Raw genomic sequence first — 18,402 nt, 5'->3', positions numbered from 1 at the left:
AACCCAGTCATTTTACAGGTGTGGAAACTGAGGCCCAGAAACTGAGATTCCCCAAGGTCACACTGCAGGGATCTGGCAGGACCCAGATCTTAGAGCTCATAGAAGAGAGCTTGTCTCACAGCATTCAGCTGCGTCCAGGTGGCCCCCATGACATGGTAGGTGTCAACAAGGCTCCTCTCCTCCCCAAGAGGGGCTGGCCAAGGACAAAGAGCGTCAGCTTGGGGATGGGGAACTATGTTACATTAACACCTGGGCCAATTCCTCTCTACACGCTGAGCAAGAGAAAGCGATCGTTTAAATAGTGCAGTGATTTGTCCGCTCGTCCACACTGGATGGTAAATGGTTCCTGTCAGTTCATCTCCTCCCCTGTGCTTCTCATAGTGTGAGCAGCTGGCCTCACTGGTAGGATTCCAGTGTTGAAAATCGTGCATTTCCCCTCTAACACGGAAACCTGGCCTCTTCAGACAACAGAAAAATAGCCACCTGCTTCCACTTTGGAGGGTCGGCTAGTGACATGGGTCTGTGGAGAGCCTCTCCTAGACAACAATGTGGATGAGAGGGATTTGCACCTACTGGGCGACTATAGAGTCGTATTTGTGCTTGTGATGCGACTTTAATAGATTTTCGGAGAGGGGAGAGGGGCTAGCCACAGAAGAGAATGAGAACCGGGCCGTGGCAGAAGACTGGCATTGCGGCCACGGGTCCCTCGCCCCTCTCCAAGCTCTGGGGAGAGCGGTGCACTGATGGGTAAACCCAGACCTTCCGTTCTGGGATGGACCTCCTGTAGGGCAGGGCTGTCAGATGGACTTCCGACGGGCTGGGGGCCTGCCTGCCCCGCAGCCGCCCACAGCCCCAGGACTCGCGGGTGGCGAGAAGCCCAGGTTGTCGCGGGCCCACATCTCGAGTTGGTGGACGCGGTAGGAGACGGAAGAGGAGCCCCCGGGGCGGGCCGGGCCGCCGCGGCTCTCGGGCGCCCCCAGGCGGAGCGGGCTGGCCCGGCGGACAGCACGCTCGGGCGCGTCGGTGCTAGCTGCTAGGAAGCGCAGGACCACCAAGTTGAGGAAGGCGCCAATGACCGTGAGCCCCAGGAGGATATAGAGGAAGCTGAAAGCCACGTAGGGCGGCTTCCTCTGCAGCGCCTCGTCTCTCTGCAGCGCCACGAAGTCGCCGAAGCCGATGGTGGTGAGGGTGATGAAGCAGTAGTAGTAAGCGTGGAAGAAAGTCCACCCCTCAAAGTGCGCGAAGGCAGCGGCCCCGAGGGCCAGGGTGGCCGCGCACACCAGCAGCCCGGCCACCACCATGTTCTCGGTAGACACGCGGGGCCGCTGCAGGCCCAGGCAGCGCTTGGTCGCCAGCAGGAGGCGCCGCACCAGCGCATTCAGCCGCTCGCCCAGGCTCTGGAAGGTGACCAGCGTCAGGGGGATGCCTAGGAGCGCATAGAACATGCAGAAGACCTTGCCCGAGTCGGTACCTGGCGCGGTGTGGCCGTAACCTGGAGCAAGAGCGGAGGGGAGGGTCGGTGAGTGCGCAGCACCCTCTAACACCACTGTCGCCCTCGGCCGGCCTGTCCGGTCTCGCTCCCATCCCCCAGAGCTGGCGCAGCATCTTGAAGATGCTAGTTCTAACTAGGACATTCCCCTGGCTTCAAAACCTTGCCTGGTTGTCCCCAAATTGTGAACACCCCCAATGTCCCTCAACTGGGGAACCGATAAACAACCCTACCATGGAATTCTCTGGGGCAATAGAAAGGGGTGAACTGCAGTTACCTGCAGCAACAAACAAAGGATGATTCTCAAATGAATTACAGGGAAGCCAAGCTCCACAGGCACATACTGCATGTACCTTCCATTTAAATGACACGCTGGCACAACTATGGGGACAGAGAACAGATTTGTGGTTGCCAGTCACGGAGACAGGAGAAGGGGTTAAACGACAACGGGGCAGGACAGAATTTTGAAGGGTGATGTAAATGTTTTATGTCTCGATCGTAGCTGCAGTTACAGGACAGGTCTGCATTTGTCAAAACCCGCAGAAGTGTGTACTGAAAATGGTGAGTTTTACTGGATGTAAATTATGTCTTGATATTTAAAAAAAAAAAAAAAGCAAACTCTTCTGTGGCTCTCAGTTCCCACAGGGTCAAGTCTCAGTTCCCACATGGCGTCCAGGTTCCTTCATGATCTGAATCCCTGTCACCTCTCCAGCCTCACCCTATGTTGTTTTCCCAACCAGCATGTCCCACCTCCACCTGTGTTTTCTCAGGTTCCTTCTCCTCCCCCCGCCCCACTGCCCTATTTGCCCTGCCCCGGTCCACTCTCCTTCCCAGATCCTGCTCCAAGCCAGCTCTCACTAAACACCTCTTCAGCCCGGTGTAGCGATTCTTCACGGGGTCCCCTCCACTGTTGTAGGGGACCTAAACATGAGTGGGCTTCCTTGAGTCTTGGAAGGAGTGGATATGTGTCTTTTCCAGGACAGAGGAGCGAGAGCTTTCATGATACTCTCAAAGGGTCCCATGACCCCCCAAAAGCCAATAGGCCTTCCCCAACAGAATATCCCCTCTCGACCAAGATTGGCCCCATCTGCCAAAATGTAAAATACAAAAAACCCTTTGACCTGTGCTGTCCTACAGTTAGGAAGTTAGTCCTCCAAAACACACACATGTGCAAAGTGATGTATGCACGTGGGTTATCATTGAAGCATTGTGGCTCACAGTGAAAATTTTAGACAGCCTAAGTGTCCATCCTTAGGGACCTGGTTAAATAAATCATGGTACCATCCAAATGATGGAATATTACACAGTAACAGTTCCCACTCAGGGTGATTTTGCTCCTAAGGGGACATTTGGCAATGTCCAGAGAGTTTTGGTTGTCACAATTGGGAGGTGGCGGCTGTGTGCTACTGGCATCCAGTGGGTAGAAACTAAGGATACTGCTAAACATCCTATGATGCATGGGACAGCCCGGACAGCCCCCACAACAAAGAATTATCCAGTCCAAAATGTCAATAGTGCGGAGGTTGAGAAGAGCTGCTATACAGTTTTGAAAAAGATAACAGAGTTATTTAGGGACTAATATAAAAACATCACCTACATATAGTAAGTGAAAAAAGAGAAAAAATTGTGTGTATAATATGTCTATATAATGTGTGTGTGTGTGTGTGTGTGTTTTAAAGAAATATATAGGCAGAGAATATATCTGGAAGGATACATAAGAAACTGGTAACTGTATTTGATCCATGGAAAGGAATTTGGGGGTTGAGGGACAGGGTGAGAGGGAGACTTCCTTTTTATTCTATACCATTTTGTGTCGGGTGAAGCGTGTACTGTGTGCATATATAACTTATTCAAAATATCAACACAGTATGTGTTTTTAAAGACCTATGGCTCCACTTTCACTTTTCTATTGCATGGCCCTATCTGTTATTGGAAGTGGGGGGTTGAGGGTTCTGCCCACCACTAGACTATGAGCTTCTTGAGGCGAGAAACCATGCTGGTTACTTCTGTGTCCCTAGTCACCAGCGCCCTACACAGAGCCTGACAGACTACGGCTCCATGAAAGTTTAATCATTAATAATAATGATAAACCAAATTGAAGGAGGTGCTGCTAAGTGTGCGACAGAGGAACCTCTTTAGGATTAAGAGGCCAGGGAGTGCCGTTTCCAGCTGTTTGAGACTATGTCAGATTTTTGGCAGAGTGACATGAGTAATGATACTAGCAAACCATGCTGGGTACTCCACATGGATTATTTTACGTAACCCTCTCAGTGACTGTATGAGATGACATTATCCCCATTTTACAGATAAGGAAACTACACTCATTGGGAGGAAGCTGCCCGACGGTCACAGGCCTGAGCTATGAACTACTCTCCTCCATGGCTTCTCAGTGCCTCTCTTCTACCAAAGCAGGGCTCACACTCCTGGGTTCTGGCACCTGGCTCTTTACAAGGCTGGCTTATGCCGCGGGGGCCACACTGCAAGGGTTGGCGACCCTAGGTGGCCAAAAAAGACAAAAATCCTGTTTCTACTCTTAGTCCCTCCCCCCCCCATGCATGGAGGGGCAGGAAGGGGAGATGGGTAAGGTGGGGGGAGGAGAAAGGGGGCACATCCAGAAGAGGAAGCCAAATCCAGCTAGCAGGCCTCCAAAGAATGAGGGGGAGAGCAGAAGAGGTGGATGGGTTCCAACACCACTGGGCATGGCGGCAGGGAGAGTCGAAGGCTGAGAGACAAGAGACGGAAGCGAGGGTGCCCACGTTGACAAGGTGGGGCATAAGGACTGAATGGGAGCTGGCCCCACAGTTGGCAAATAACGAATTGTCATTATTACTAATTAATAGTGCCTATTTAGCTGTAGGCACCGTGCCAAGCATTTTACATGCTTGACCTCGTTTAAACCTAGCAACCACCCAATGAGGTAGGAACAATTGCATTTTGCAGCTGAGGAAACCAGGGCTCAGAGAGGTACCGCCAGTTACCAGAGAAGGCAGGAGGCAATAGAGATGAGACCAGAACTCTGGTCCGTGTATTTGCAGAACTCAGACTCGTGACTCCAGTGCTAAACCCACAAGCTCATATTCACCTGCAAGAGCATTATGGAGACATTTCCTCCAAGGCAGGATGGTGATCCAAGCCCAAGGGGGCGCCTGAACATCCACAGCTGGGGCTTGGGGAGTGGCTGGCACCCAGCTGGGAACCCTGCAGAGCCTCCTTTCCTGCTTTCCTAGGCTTAGGCTCCACAGGTACCAGCCAATGGTAGCCATGGCAACGGCTGGCTGTCCAGATGCTGCAGAGAAAGTGCTCTGAATCCCCGAGGGTGAAGTCCAGATCTTGTGGTAATCAGTCATTCCTTCAATAACTATTTATTGAGTGTCTACTATGTGCCAGGCACTGGCCATACTGCAGTGACTAAGACAGACTGGAAGTAACAGAATAATAATTATAATACAAAAATCACTTTCTTGTTTTAGTGTTTTCTATTGTGTCAGGCCCCTGTGCTGAAACTTTCTGCATATGTTATTTGCTTGATAATGAGAGCGGGCCTATTAGCCCCCCTAGTTTACAGAGGAGAAAACTGAGGCTCAGGGAAGTTATGCAACTTGTCTCAGGTCACACAGCTAGTGTGGTGCAGCCAGGCAAGGAAGCAACTCCAGCCACTTGGGTTTCTGGTCCCACTTCCTCTGCCTCCCAGCCCCCGGGGCGTTTTCTGGGCACTCCTGCATGCCGGCCTCTTGGTAAACTTGACCTTCTGACTTCTCCCAGCCCCGACTGCGTGGAATGACAGCCCATTTGCAGAGGGAGGCAAGTCAGGCTCAGTGAGCTGAAATGACTCGTCCAAAGTCACCCAGCTGGGCAGGGGCAGAGGTGGACTGCAAACCCAGGGGCACCGCGGGCTGCTTGGGATGGAGCGGGCACCGAGGGGGGGCGCCGGGGTGCTCACCGATGGTGGTGATGACAGTGATGGCGAAGTAGAAGGAGCCGGCGAACTTCCACTGGCGGCCGGCGCGGTGCGGCTCAGCCTGGAGCGCCAACCGCTCCAGCTCGCGGTAGTCTTCAGCGGAGAAGCCGTACTTCCTCCGGAGCTCGCTCCGCTTCTGGGCCAGCAGCCGCTGGCGGCCGCTCTCTGCCTCTGACTCAAGTGCGTCGAAGACCGCGGCGCCCACCAGCAGGTAGGACAGGATGCACAGGACCAGCGCGGCGGTGCGCACGCTCTGCTGCCTCATGGCTGCGCCGGGGACCGCGCTGTCCCCCTCCGCGTGGTGCCGCCCCGGTCCCGGCTGCAGCCATGCGCCCCGACGGCCTCCCGCGCCCGCTCCGCCCCTGCCGGCGCCCGTGACCCGCGCGGCGGGAGCCCGGGCTGCGCGTGGCCAGAGTGGGGCACCCAAAGGCGGGGCCTCGAAGGGGTGGCTAGGAGGGCAACGATGCTCCTCCAGCCATCGCTGCCCTGCCTCCACCACACACATCTGCCTTTGTTTACCCGCTGGCGCCCCGGGGCTAATGTATCCGCAAACAGAGACATCTGGAGCAAAGCGCCCAAAGCCTGGGTCTGCAGAAGTCCTATCCCCACCACCCTCTCATCCTGTGACCTTGGGCAAGTCATTCATTCATTCGTTCGTTCGTTCGTTCGTTCAATCAGTTTGTCAGTCATCCAACAAATATTTACCAAGCACCTACCGGTGCAAACAAGATTCCTGATGTAAATAGAGCTGATGTCCTAGAAAGGAGGGTTGGCTAAAAACCAGACAAAAAGATCATTTAAGACAAGTGTGAGAAAGAAGGAAACCGGTTTCTGGGGGGAGGCCTCTTTGGGGAGTGACAGGGGAGGGAGCATCGAGGCAGCAAGTGTAAGTGCTTTAGGAGGCGAGGCTGGAGCCAGGAGAATTGGGGTGCTGGAGAGTGTAGAGCAGGAGGGAGCAGAAGGAAGACAGAGGTGACTTCACACAGGGTTTTAGAGGCCCTTATATGGGTTTATTCTTCAGTACAATTGGTAAGGCTATAGACAGGAAAACAAACTTACCAATGATCTGATGGACATTTTTCAAAAAGAGCATTCTGACTGTCATGTGGAAAAGGGATGGTGGCTAAGAGTGGGGGCCAGCTAGGAGACTCTTGTAGTCCAGATGGGTGCTGAGGGTAGCCTGGACCAGGGCCACAGCCCTGGAGGTAGAAAGAAGCGGATGGACCTGAGATGTGTTGGGGAGGTGGAGCTGGGCACACACAGCTAGCCACATTTCCCAGCCTCTCTTGCACTTACAAGCTGTGGTCCATGGAATGTGGGCAGAAGTGACATGTGCCACTTCCAGACCTGGCCCATAAAATCCTCCCATATGCCATGTTCCTCCTCTCTTCCCCACCCACAGGCTGAATGCAGAGTCTTTAGAAGAGGGCAGAGCCACAGGGTGGAAGGAGCCTGGGAACCTAAGTGACACATTGCAAGGCCACCTCCACCAGGAACACCTGTTTGAACTTGTGTTGCGTTAAGCCCCTGGGATGTGGGGTCAGTCTGTCCTTGTAGCTAGTCTCACCTTGCCGCACCGAGCAATGGGTTGGATGTGGAGGGCAAAGGGGAGGACTCAGGATGACCCCTATGTCTTTGACCTGAACAGCTGGGTGCTTGGGGAGACTTCCATTGACCTCACTTCCAGAGGAATGCATCCTGCCCCCCGCCCCCAGCACCAAGGCGACCCACATTTTAGAGTGTGGGTGGGCCTTTGTAGAGATTCTGAACAAAGCACCTGGCAGCCTCTCCTGCTGCTGTCCAGAGCGTCTGCACTCCCTGGTCTCGGCTGCAGCCTGGGCATGCATCACCTGCCCCCCATCACTGCCCCAGCCTCTCTACCCACAGCCCCTCTGCCACAATAAACTTTCAACAGCTTGCACAAACTCTTGCTCTGCTTGGAACAGTCCTCCCGCTCCCCCCATCCCACTCAACAGCCAGCATTTATTGAATGTCTGCCAGGGGCCAGACACCGGTTGAAGCACTTTCCCAGGATTAATGCATTTAATCATCACCAGCTCCTTGTGCTGTAGGTGTGGCTGATAAAGCCCTGTTCATCCCTCCACTCCCAGTTGGACATCTCGCTTCCTGACTCCTCCTCTGGTGGCCCTTCTCTGCTGCCACAGGCCTCTCTGCCTCCTGCCATCTTGCATCCCTCTCACTGCATTGAAATTCTTGCATTCCATATCTGTTTCCCCCCTGAAGACAGGGATCCTATCTTAGTCACCTCTTTGTTGCCTGCCCCCAGACCTGGCAGGAGTACACACCAGCGACTATGGACAAAGGAGTGGCCACAGCACGTAGAAGTTAAGAGAATGGACTCTGCACCCTGACTGCCTGGGTTCATATTCCCACTTCTGTTGCTTACCAGCTGTGTGAAATCGGATGCCTCAGTTTCCCCACCAGTAAAATAGGATTCGAAAAAAGTTCTATCATTCGGTGCTGTGGTCTGCAGAATAATGCTCCTCCCCCACCCCCATAGATGCCATGTCCTATCCTGAGGACATGTAATTAGGTTACATGGCACAGGGGATCAAGGTTGCAGATGGAATTAAGGATGCTAAGCAACTGACTTTGAGCTGGGAGATGATCCTGGAATATCTGTGTAATCACAAGGGTCCTTTTAACTGGAAGAGGGAGGCAGAAGAGGGAAAAGCAGAGAGGTGCAAGACAAGGAGGACTTGGCCTGATGTTGGCTTTGAAGATGGAGGAAGAGGCCATGATCCAAAGAGAGCAGGCGACTTCTCTATAGAATCTGGAAAAGGCAAGGAAATGAATCCTTCCCTACGGCCTCCAGAAAGGAACTCAGTCCTGCTAGCACCTTGATTTTAGCCCAGTGCGACCTGTGCAGGCCTCCACCTGACAGATCTGGAAAATAGTACATTTGCATGGTGTAAGCCACTAAGTTTGTGATCATTTGTCACAGCAGCAACAGGAAACTACTACAGTGAGGATCAATTGAGACAGTAGATGTGACACTTTACTGTCACAGAGCAGTGTCTGGCTCTGAGGACTTGTCTAGAAGTGTTAGCCACTATGACGAATACCACAATGGAGCAAATGCCTGGGTCCCATAGAGACGTTGCACCCAGTACCTGCCCTGATTCAGTTCTCAGGTAGAATTGGGGCCCAGTGCATGATCAGGGGGCCTTGGACCCCCCTCCCCCACCACCCCAGAAGCAGACTGCAGCTCAGTGGCCCAGAAGCAGGGCGCTGGGGCTGCTGCCTCAGCCTTATTTTTAGCAATGGCGTCAGCAAGTTTGATTTTCTGATTCCTGCCCAGACTTTAGCAGAGCAGGAACCTACGCTATAATCTCAGAGTGGGGGTGGATGGGGCACCGGGGACCTACAGCCCACGAAGGACCTGAGAAGAGCTTGTTGGGACAGTGTGGGGGTGGGGACAGCTTGTTCTTAGGGGAAGGACAGGGTCCATGCCGGGGACAGTTACTGAGGTCCTGGTCATGAACACAGCTGGAGCCAGCGAGGCCTGGGTTCAAATTCCAGCTCCTCCACTTTCTAGGTACGTGTCCATGGATAGAATGCTCCCACTTCTCTGGGCCTTGGTTTTCCATCTGAGAAATGGGGTGATAACAATGCCTACCTCCTAGGACCATGTAGAGGATTATAAAAGATATTGTGTGTCATTTTCCAGGTGCCTGGTAGCAGGTAGCCGCTTTCTTCCCTGTTTACAGCTGTCTGCCTGCAGATGTCAAAAATTCTTTTCCAGAAGCAGGGACAAAGCTAAAACGGTCACGCACCTGTCCGTCCCCAGCATATTCACAGACAATACTAAATGAGCCCTCACTCTCCAATGCAGGCAGCAGAGGCACAGAGGAGAAGAGGTCCCACTTGCCAAATCCTCACAGCCAGGCAGTGGCGGAACCAGAACTTGAACTCAGACCCCCAAGATCACAATCTCTCCAGTACACGGCCTCATCAGGCAAGATGCCACTGGCTTGATCACCCTCCTGCCACCTCTCTGGACCTCACTTTCTTCATCTCTAAGATGGGACTGAGGAGAGCTGGCTGGCTGTTTGCCCCTACCATTGTGAGGACCCTGTGACACGCAGCTGAGAGGTGCTTTGTCAAATGTGTCCGCTGGGGGTGGGTATTATTGGGGCCATGGGGGAGCTGTCTGGCCCTGCCAGGCAGGTGACTCTGCCCTGTGCTTGGCATTTTCGGTTCAGGGGCTCTATTTTAAGCTGAAGGAGGTTAGAGTTTGTGTATGTGTGTTTCTCAGCTTGGAAAACCGTCAGCTGTGCAGTCACCAAAAACAGCAACACCCCAAGGCACCCCCTGCAGCTCCCCTCCCTCTGCCTCCTCCCCTCCTTCCTCCTTTGGGAGCCTGAGAGGACCTGGTGATTTTCCTCTGTCCCTTCATGCCTCTCCCCGAGGCTTGGATCTTCTATCACGGCTCCAAGGTTGCTGGCTATGAGGACAATGAGACAGGTGAGCCCAGTCCCCAGCTGGGCCCTGGGCATCTTTTAAAGCACTTCACATCCCTTATGAGTCTAAATCCTTCTGAAAGCTTTGTGAGCTGGGCAGGCCGTGCCATTCCCATGCCAGGGAGAGGAAACAGGCTCAGAGAGAGAAGACTGTCATTTAAGGTGGCACACAGTAGGGCAAGTGGTTAAGAAAGAACATGAGTTTCTGAGCGAGCCAGACCTCGGTTCCATCTTGCGTAAGTGACTTCACCTTTGTGAGCCTCACTTTCCTCACCTGTGACACAGGGGTATAAAATATCTGCCTAACGGTGTTCCCGTGAGGATTGAATGAAAGTAGTGAAGGAGTGCTCAGCACATAGTAGGTGCCAGGAAATGTGAGCACCCCTCCTCCACCCAATTAATTTCTTTCCCTTTTCCACACTGCTTACTCCCCGGGCTTACTGGAATCTTGAAGCATTGATTTTTATCGTTTGATTATAGTTCAGTAATTTTCCCAAAGGCCAGAGGACCAGGCAGCTTTCCCAGATAAGATCTCTTTCTTGTCTCTCTTCTAAAAGAATGGATTATTTTGACCTCAGGAGACAATAGGTACCAGGTCCTTCAAAATGGCAGCTGTGGCCTTTTGGCAGCCTGAGTATCTTTTAGAGACCTGGGTTGCAAGAAATTAAAAGCTGCCTTGTGCTAATTTAAAGAACGTTGTTGGTTAGGATTTGGGATCTCCCAGAACCTTCTAACACTGGAAGACAAACCATATCACTTGGGGGACCCAGAGAGAGGGAACCTTGAGTATCCTCAGGAAAACACCGTCGCCATGCCCAGTATGGGGGTCACCATTGTTCCTAGGATATTATCTGGGGGACAAATGAGCACGACCCCATCTCTGACTGTTGGGGCCCATCAGGACTGCTTATATAGGATTCCTGTCACGTGTTTGTGGCCATTTAGTTGGAGACCTTGGAAATTTGTTCTTCAGCCTCCTAAAGATGGATATTTAGGGTGAATGGAGGTCTTGAAACCTTTACTCTGGTTAATAATTTAAAAACCTAAGTGATAGGAGTATGGGGAGGGGGGGTGTTTATTAAACCATTCTATCTACTTTCATGTACGATTGAGGATTTTCTCAATAAAACATTTTTTTTTAAGATTTTTTTTTTCACTGGGGAATTGTGGGATGGGAACAGGGCTGGGGAATTGGGGGAAGGGGAACAGACAAGTTGCTGTCGTTTTGTTCTTCAGTCTAGTTGTGGAGGACGTTGCTTCACTGGCCCAAGTTGGCACCATCATTGCACTCTTCCTGGGCGAGGCAGATCAGTCACCGGCTTCTGGACGGCCGCTCACGGCGGCTGTTGGCTACACACGGTAGCCCATGGCAACCCACTGCAGCAGGGGCGGCAGCCTACACCATCGCCAGTGACTCACGGCAGCCCAGCTCCAGGTTGAGCTGTTGTTCAGCATCTTAGCTGTGGAGGGCAGTGTCACTGGCCCTCATATGTGGGATCCGAACCGGCCCTCAATAAAACATTTTTAAAAGAACGTTTTCTCTCTCTCCATCCCACCCCCATATATTTTTTTTCCTCTTGTGCCTTTGGTCTGAGTGGGAGGGTGATTCTGAAGCTTGGAGTGAATTAGAAGGACATTAACTGAGCAGTTACTATGATCTAAGCAGGAAGGTAGGGGCTGAGCAATCATCACTTGATGTAATCCTCAGGACACCAGGCACTTTTAACCCCACTTAACAGAGGAGAAAGCCAAAGCTCTAAGGGATGCAGTGATTTGCTTGAAGTCGCCCAGCCTGAGAAGGAGGGAGCTGTCCTGTACTGCTGCCAAGCCCTTGCTCCTAAAGGCTACACACAGCCCTGTGCAGGCACAAGGTGGCAGTTGCTGCCACATGGCAATCCGAGCTCAGCGGTTGCCAACAGAGGCCTGCCCCTTTTCCTCCTGCCAATGCCCACCCCTCCTGTTCTTCAGTCAACGTAATGGATTAGAATCAAGAGACGTCTGGGCAGGGTTTGCATTTCAGGAGACATCAAGACTGCGAAGGGTCAAAGCAAAGAAATAAAAGCCCCTGAGACACCAAGAATGGCATGTGCTACTAGCGTAGCACAGAGCAGTGGTGCTGTCTTATACAGTAGCCATATGTGGCCATTTATATTTACATTAATTCAAATTTGAAAAATTCAATTATCCAGTCACACGAGACACCTTTCAAGTGCTCAGTAGCCCCATGTGCCAGTGGTTACTACATTGGACAGGCAGATACAGAATGACTCCATCATCATGGAAAGATTGATTGGACACCGCTGGCCTAGACAGCGAAAGCGTGGACTTTCAGCCAGGCTGGCTGGTTTTGAATTGCGGCTCCACCCCTTACCTGCCGTTATCCTGAGCCTCAGTTTATTCACCTACAAAATGAGGGTAATAACCCCATTGAAGCCCATGTGTCCCACTCAGTGGGGACCAGGGTTAGTCAGTCAGTTAATCAGAGAAGCAGGGAATCATTTTAAATGAACACACCTGGAATGTTTGCCCACCTGTTCTTTGAGTGTGGCGCTAACTGGCTTTTCACGTTGTCCTCCTGACATAAATTACTCCCAGATTCTATCTTCTGGTTTCCAATTTTGGTTTATTTCAAGTGGAGCAAGGATTTAAAGACACTTGGGTAGCAGCTTGAGTGCAGCAATCCCTTAGATTCTCAGGGTAATTTTTTCCCCCAGATCTTTTGTAGTTGTTTCTTTCATACCTGATTTGACAGTATAGTTTAGCAACTCATCTTTATTGAGTTTTCACAAAAACAAATCTCATCCTTTTTTGCACTCATATTTCATCAGCTCGTGGAATATCTAATAAAATAACGTGAGTACAGTAACAAGTGCGGCTGGTACAAACTGGTTTGGGAAGAAACCCAATAGATTCTTGGTAAATGTGCTGTTTGTCTTAGCTTGGGCTGCTGAAATAGAATTCCATAGACTGGGCGGCTTAAACAACAAACATGTATTTCTCACAGCTCTGGGGGCTGGAAGACTGAAATCTAGGTGCCAGCATGGCCCAATTCTTGGTGAAAGCCCTCTTCCTGGTTTACAGATTGCCATCTTCTCACTGGCTCCTCACATGGCCGAGAGTAGAGAGAGGAAGCAAGCTCTCTCCTATCTCTTCCTATAAAGGCACTAACTAATCTCACTCATAAGGGCTCCGCCTCCTGACCTAATCACCCCCAAAGCCCCACCTGTTAATATCATCACCTCAGGGGCTAGAATTTCAACATAGGAATTTTAGCAGGGGCACAAACTTTCAGCTTTCTGTCCATAACACAGTTCTGTGGGAGGGATGCCAGAGGGGCCTGCTAGTGGTGAGCATTCAATATGCCTGGGCAGGAGTGGTGTATTTAGACGGAATAGAGACCACTGGGCAGCCTTGTAGAGATTTGGGGTTCCTGTAAGAAGTGGTCCGTGAGTGGTGTCTGATTCTCTGCTTGTTGGGCAGGCTTGCAGATATGCCTCGGTGCCTGTTTGAGCAGGAAGAAAGTGATTAGAGAGAGCTGGCAGGGCAGGGGACATCCTGCACACCCAGCGCTTGGCTGCTCAAGAGTGAGTGAGCTTCCCATGAGCGGTGTGGGTGCCAGGCCATCTGGTCAGTACCCTGCCCAAAAGGGATGATCCTTTTGCTTTCCAGGAAAGAGGACCCTGGCAGAAAGAGGCTGTGAAGTGTACTTCTGGGGATAGGGTCCAAGAGAGGTCCTGGGGTCCTAGACCTCCCTGAACAGTCAGGAGACCACTACAAGGACCCCTGAATAAGCTACTTATATGGCCCAGGAATGTTAGCCTTTGGACACTTGCCACGCAGAAGGAATCTATCTTCCTGAGAGGACTTGAAAAAACGACAGTTAGATTTTTGTCCCCTGCCTTCCACTGCTCCTTCCAAGCCTTATAAATGGAAAAAGCTAGAACTTAGAAGGGGTGAAGGGTGGTAAGGACCCTCACACTGCTCCCAGTACTGCAGAAGACTGTAATGCAGAGATTAAGGTGAATTTCTGGAGCCAGACAGCCTGGGTTTGAATCCTGTGTCCGTAACTTACTAGCTGTGTGGCCTTAGGCAAGTTACCTCACTTCTCTGGGCTTTAGTATCTGTAAGATGCCATTAATAATAGTGCCTATCCTTGTAAGGTGCACCTAGTTAGGCTATTTAACAGTTTGTTAAGTTAAATAACAATGCATTTTTGAGGTGAGGGATCAAGCTTGATTTAGAAGAAGTGTTAAACAGAATATGATTAGATATTCAAACTTGACTAAAAGGCATGGGGCAAGAGGAGAGATTTGATTAAATGTGTTCAAAGGCAATGGTTGAAGAAACACTAAACCCATTTATGTGTGTCCCTCACCAAGTTCAGATTATTCAATAAACCACTTACACACGTGAAGGGTTTAGATCTGTTTGAGATCTAAACCCTCAGTACATGGTAAGTATTTTTATTCTTCAAACTTATGCCAGGTCAGCGATCAAATCCTCTCTAAGCTTTATCCATTTTGAGTGATAATAAGCATGACTATTTTTGTGGTGGTGTAAAGCAATGATTCTCATACTTTGTGGTCTTCATAAAACCACCTTTCACAAAATATTTGTGAATCCAAATAACATTGCCAACTTCATTTGCAAAGTAAGGACAATGGAAACAGTTCACAAGTACTGTTTATAATCATCCTCATTTTATAAAAGAATGAGTTTCATAACCCCTCAAATTAGGAAAGTCCTAAGTTCGGAGTAAAGGACAGTCCTACAGATGGAATTTCACTGTGTGTCCTTATTTTCAGTATGAGTTCAGTGGCTGGTGTTTGAAGACCTCAGTTATAAATTACCACAGAGCTTGCACGCATTCAGAGCTATTCTCCCCCTTCATCGTCATGATTGCTAAGACTGAATCATAGTCTACGTTTTCTTTATGAAGACATTGAGGTTCCAAGGAGTTAGATGACTTACTCAGGGTCATTCAGCTGGAACAATATATCAGGCCTGGCCCTAGAATCTCAATGTTCCTAGAAAAAAATAGAGTAGGTCCTGGAATAGCGTCATTTCCTTCAACATTGTTTCATTATAATGTTGCTGAGAAAAGAAAAAAAAATGGATTCATGGCTGGGGCCACTGTCTGCGTGGAGTTTGCATGGTCTCCCCACATCTGCATGGCTTTTCTCCAGGGCTTCCGGTTCCCTCTCACATGCAAGAGAGGTGCCTGTGAGGTTAATTGGTGTGTCTGCATTGCCCCCGTCTGAGTGAGTGTGGGTGTGTGTGATGCGCCCTGCGATGGAAGGGCGTCCTGCGTAGGGTGGGTTCCCGTCTTGCACCCCAAGCTGCTGGGACAGGCTCTGGCCACCGTGACCCTGAACTGGAATAAGTGGGCTAGAAAATCATTATCCTGCTTGTTTTGATTCATCTTGCTTAAATGTGTATATAGCTTACATGGATTTCCAAGTTTAATATTAGAAGTGTTTTGAGTCTTTATTTAGAAGTTTGGTGATGTTTTTGTGACCAGAAATATGCCTTAGGAACTTGACTCTTAGCCTAGGGTAGAATTGGTTTCGTTATAGGTCTGTTCACTTAAAGTTACGGTTTCCAAGAACCTAACGAAGTTGTTAGGTGAGGATTTATTATAGTTTTTCCTCTGGGTTGAATATGTGTTGAAAGGACCTCTGTTCTGTGTGGTCATCCAAGGACCCAGACTCCTTCTTTCTTGTGGCTCTGTAATGCCCTAAAGCAGAGCTCCTTATCCCAGAGACAACCTCTGTGGATGGAATTCAAGGATTCATGAACTTGAAAGGGGAAATAACTGCATCTTTACACTGACCTCTAGCTAACATTTGGCAGTTCCTTCCATTATGAATGTAGACGACAAACACAGTAGTATTGGCGTACCTATTTGTCACCAATAGAAATCACAGGTCTTTTCACATCACGTGACAGTTATAGCAGATCTTGAAATATTGTTTATACTATAACCATCTTGAAATGATGATAATTAGACTAGATCTTGTTTAATATGTTCACAAAGAAGCATATATAATAAGCATCTCACATGCTTTTTTGTTCTGTTTACCATATTTCAATAATTTGCTTCCTTTGTAATTCCATGTATTATATTTCATACATTTAATATCGCCAGTCTGCGAAGGAAATTGTAGACTTTCCTAGCTGCCTGAGGAGTCCTGGGCTTATCAAGAAAAGTGAAAAACCATGTTGCAGAGTCTTGGAGGCACCATTGGGTCCTCTGCATGGGATCAGCAGATGAGGGCGGCGTGTGGGTGTAGAGGGTTGTGAGAGGGGTTGATGGTCTGAACCTGGAGTCATCTCTCACAGCCAGACTCAGTACCAGTCTGGGAGATGTGGTCTCTCTCTGGGTGGCCAGGAGGAAAAGGGAGACAGTTTGGAGAACAGCTAGCCAGCCTCTGCCCCATTTTCATGTCACTTGCAATGAATCCAATTCAAGGAGACACTGGAACCCCTTGTCTCAATGATTTCTGGCAGAAGGATGTGGGAGGCAGGTGCTGGGTACCAGGGGCCCTTCTTGCTGATCTCATCTGCAGGTACAGGGCTGATACTGCATGGAGGCGGTGCTGGGGACAGCTGAAACTGTTTTATCTGCTATTCAGATCTTCTTTCTGCTATTCCAACATGCGATCTGCTCTGTGCCCCAAGAACCCACAGTCTATTGCGGGGAGGGGGGGGCTGATGAAATTAGGACAAAATGTGCATCCTTGAAAATATAATTAATCATAGCTCCTGTGTATGCAGAGCTTTCGAGTATGCCAAGTACATTCAGAAGGCTGGGCTCATCTGGTCATCACCGCAGCTCTCAAGCAAGGCAGGGCAAAGATAATCATTTTCATCGTGCAGAGTCAGAAACTGGGCTCAGAAAGGAGACCCAGATGCTCAAGGTCACAAGCTAGAGGCAGAGTCAAGGCTAGCGCCCAGGCCTCAGTCACCGTTTAGCAAGCATGTAGTAAATATAATCCCTACCATGTTCCAGGTCCTGCTGGGCTCTGGGGATGTAGGAATGAATCAGAAACCTACTAAACATCCACGGTGCAAAGCCCAACAAAAAGCCAGGAACAGACAGGTAGTAACCTGACAGTATACAATTATATTTGTGGAGACTCTTAGTTCAAGCTATAGGATCCCAACTCAAGCTATTTTAAGTACTAAAGATAATTTATTGGCTCACATAACTGGAAAGTTTAGCAGCTCACACACCACCATGATTAAGGAAACATTACACATCTGACTTTTGACAAGAAATTTTTAAATACGTTTAGATTTCTTTTGGCGATCAAAATCTGCCTGAGCTGGTGAAAGGACGCAGGAGGACTTTGCATATCACAGGGGCCACATCAGGACCCTGGACTGACCATCTGGAGTGAGGGTGAGGTGGTGTGGAGGTTACCAGCTTCCAAAACCTTGGACTTCAATAGGGTTGAGAGTCGGGCACAGGGCAGGAGTCAAGAGAGGAAGGGAGGAGACTGGGACATGAATGGGATGTCTCAGAGATGGAAGGACGCGGGAGGGTAATCGGGACGTGGAGGTCCAGTCCTTGAGGTGAGAAGGGAGATGAAAGTCGAAGTCAACCACCTGTGCTTGACTGCCTGCTGGCTTCAGGGCTGGGGAGAAGCAACTGAAGAAGCTCATGTTAAGTATTGCCCATGAGTATTGCCATGGAGAGTGGATGAAAAGACCTAGCCCAGCGATGAGATTGGAAACATTTTTATGAAAGCCAGTGGTGAGGGGCCAGGAGCCAGCAGCCGGCAGCCAATGGGCCACAGACAAGAACCAGACCAGTGTGATGGGGCCATTTACAGCTAGGCTCGCTGGCCAGCATCGAGGTGTCCAAGAGGCCTAGGCTCTTGCCCTTGGGTTCTCCCTGATGTTATAATTAATTGCAGTGGAAGAGGGACAAGATGAGTTCCCAAGGATGAGCTAAATCATAATCAGCTAAATCACGACCGCATGGCTGAGAATGTGCCTCCGAACCTAGACCACATGTTATCCGGGGAGAGGCAGGTGGACCTTTCGATGGCATGTGAAACCTAGTGGCCATGGGTAGCCTTAGCTTTCCCAGGTACCCCTAGCGAGGCTGCTAGAGTTACCCCTTAAAGAAGGCACCCTGCCTGTTATCGGAGTAGCCAGGATGCGCGTGGACTCGTGGGCTGCGTGACCACCTTTCGCAGCGCTGGAAAAAGGACCAGCATGTGTATATACTGATGGGACTGATCCAGAAAAAAGGGAGGAGAGGAAGATGTGGGAGTAAGAAGGGGGGAGTGGCAGGAGGACCGCACCTGAGCAGGTGAGAGGATGGGAGTGAGGCTGCTGGGGAGGGCCGTTCTCAGGTAGACATGAAAACTGCGATTAATGAAGCCTAATCGAGTGAAGATCCGGGGGAAAGGGGGCCCCAGGCAGAGGGGACAACCTGGGGAAAGGCCTGGGTCAGAGTG

At 50.3% G+C, this 18,402-nt stretch overlaps 1 protein-coding gene across 1 annotated transcript; it reads right to left on the bottom strand.

The window, feature by feature from the left end:
* Positions 1–645: 645 nt before the first annotated feature.
* Positions 646–5,760, bottom strand: KCNK15 (potassium two pore domain channel subfamily K member 15). The gene is made up of 2 exons (XM_019636924.1): positions 5,430–5,760; positions 646–1,492 (listed from the first exon to the last, which is right to left on the bottom strand). Exons 1-2 carry the CDS (start codon positions 5,710–5,712, stop codon positions 798–800), a joined length of 978 nt encoding a protein of 325 aa, XP_019492469.1. The 5' UTR covers positions 5,713–5,760; the 3' UTR covers positions 646–797.
* Positions 5,761–18,402: the final 12,642 nt, after the last annotated feature.

This window comes from Hipposideros armiger, unplaced genomic scaffold (genome assembly GCF_001890085.2).
Source record: "Hipposideros armiger isolate ML-2016 unplaced genomic scaffold, ASM189008v1 scaffold_31, whole genome shotgun sequence".
Classification (NCBI taxonomy): domain Eukaryota; kingdom Metazoa; phylum Chordata; class Mammalia; order Chiroptera; family Hipposideridae; genus Hipposideros; species Hipposideros armiger.
This window is presented reverse-complemented; position numbering and strand designations above follow the sequence as displayed.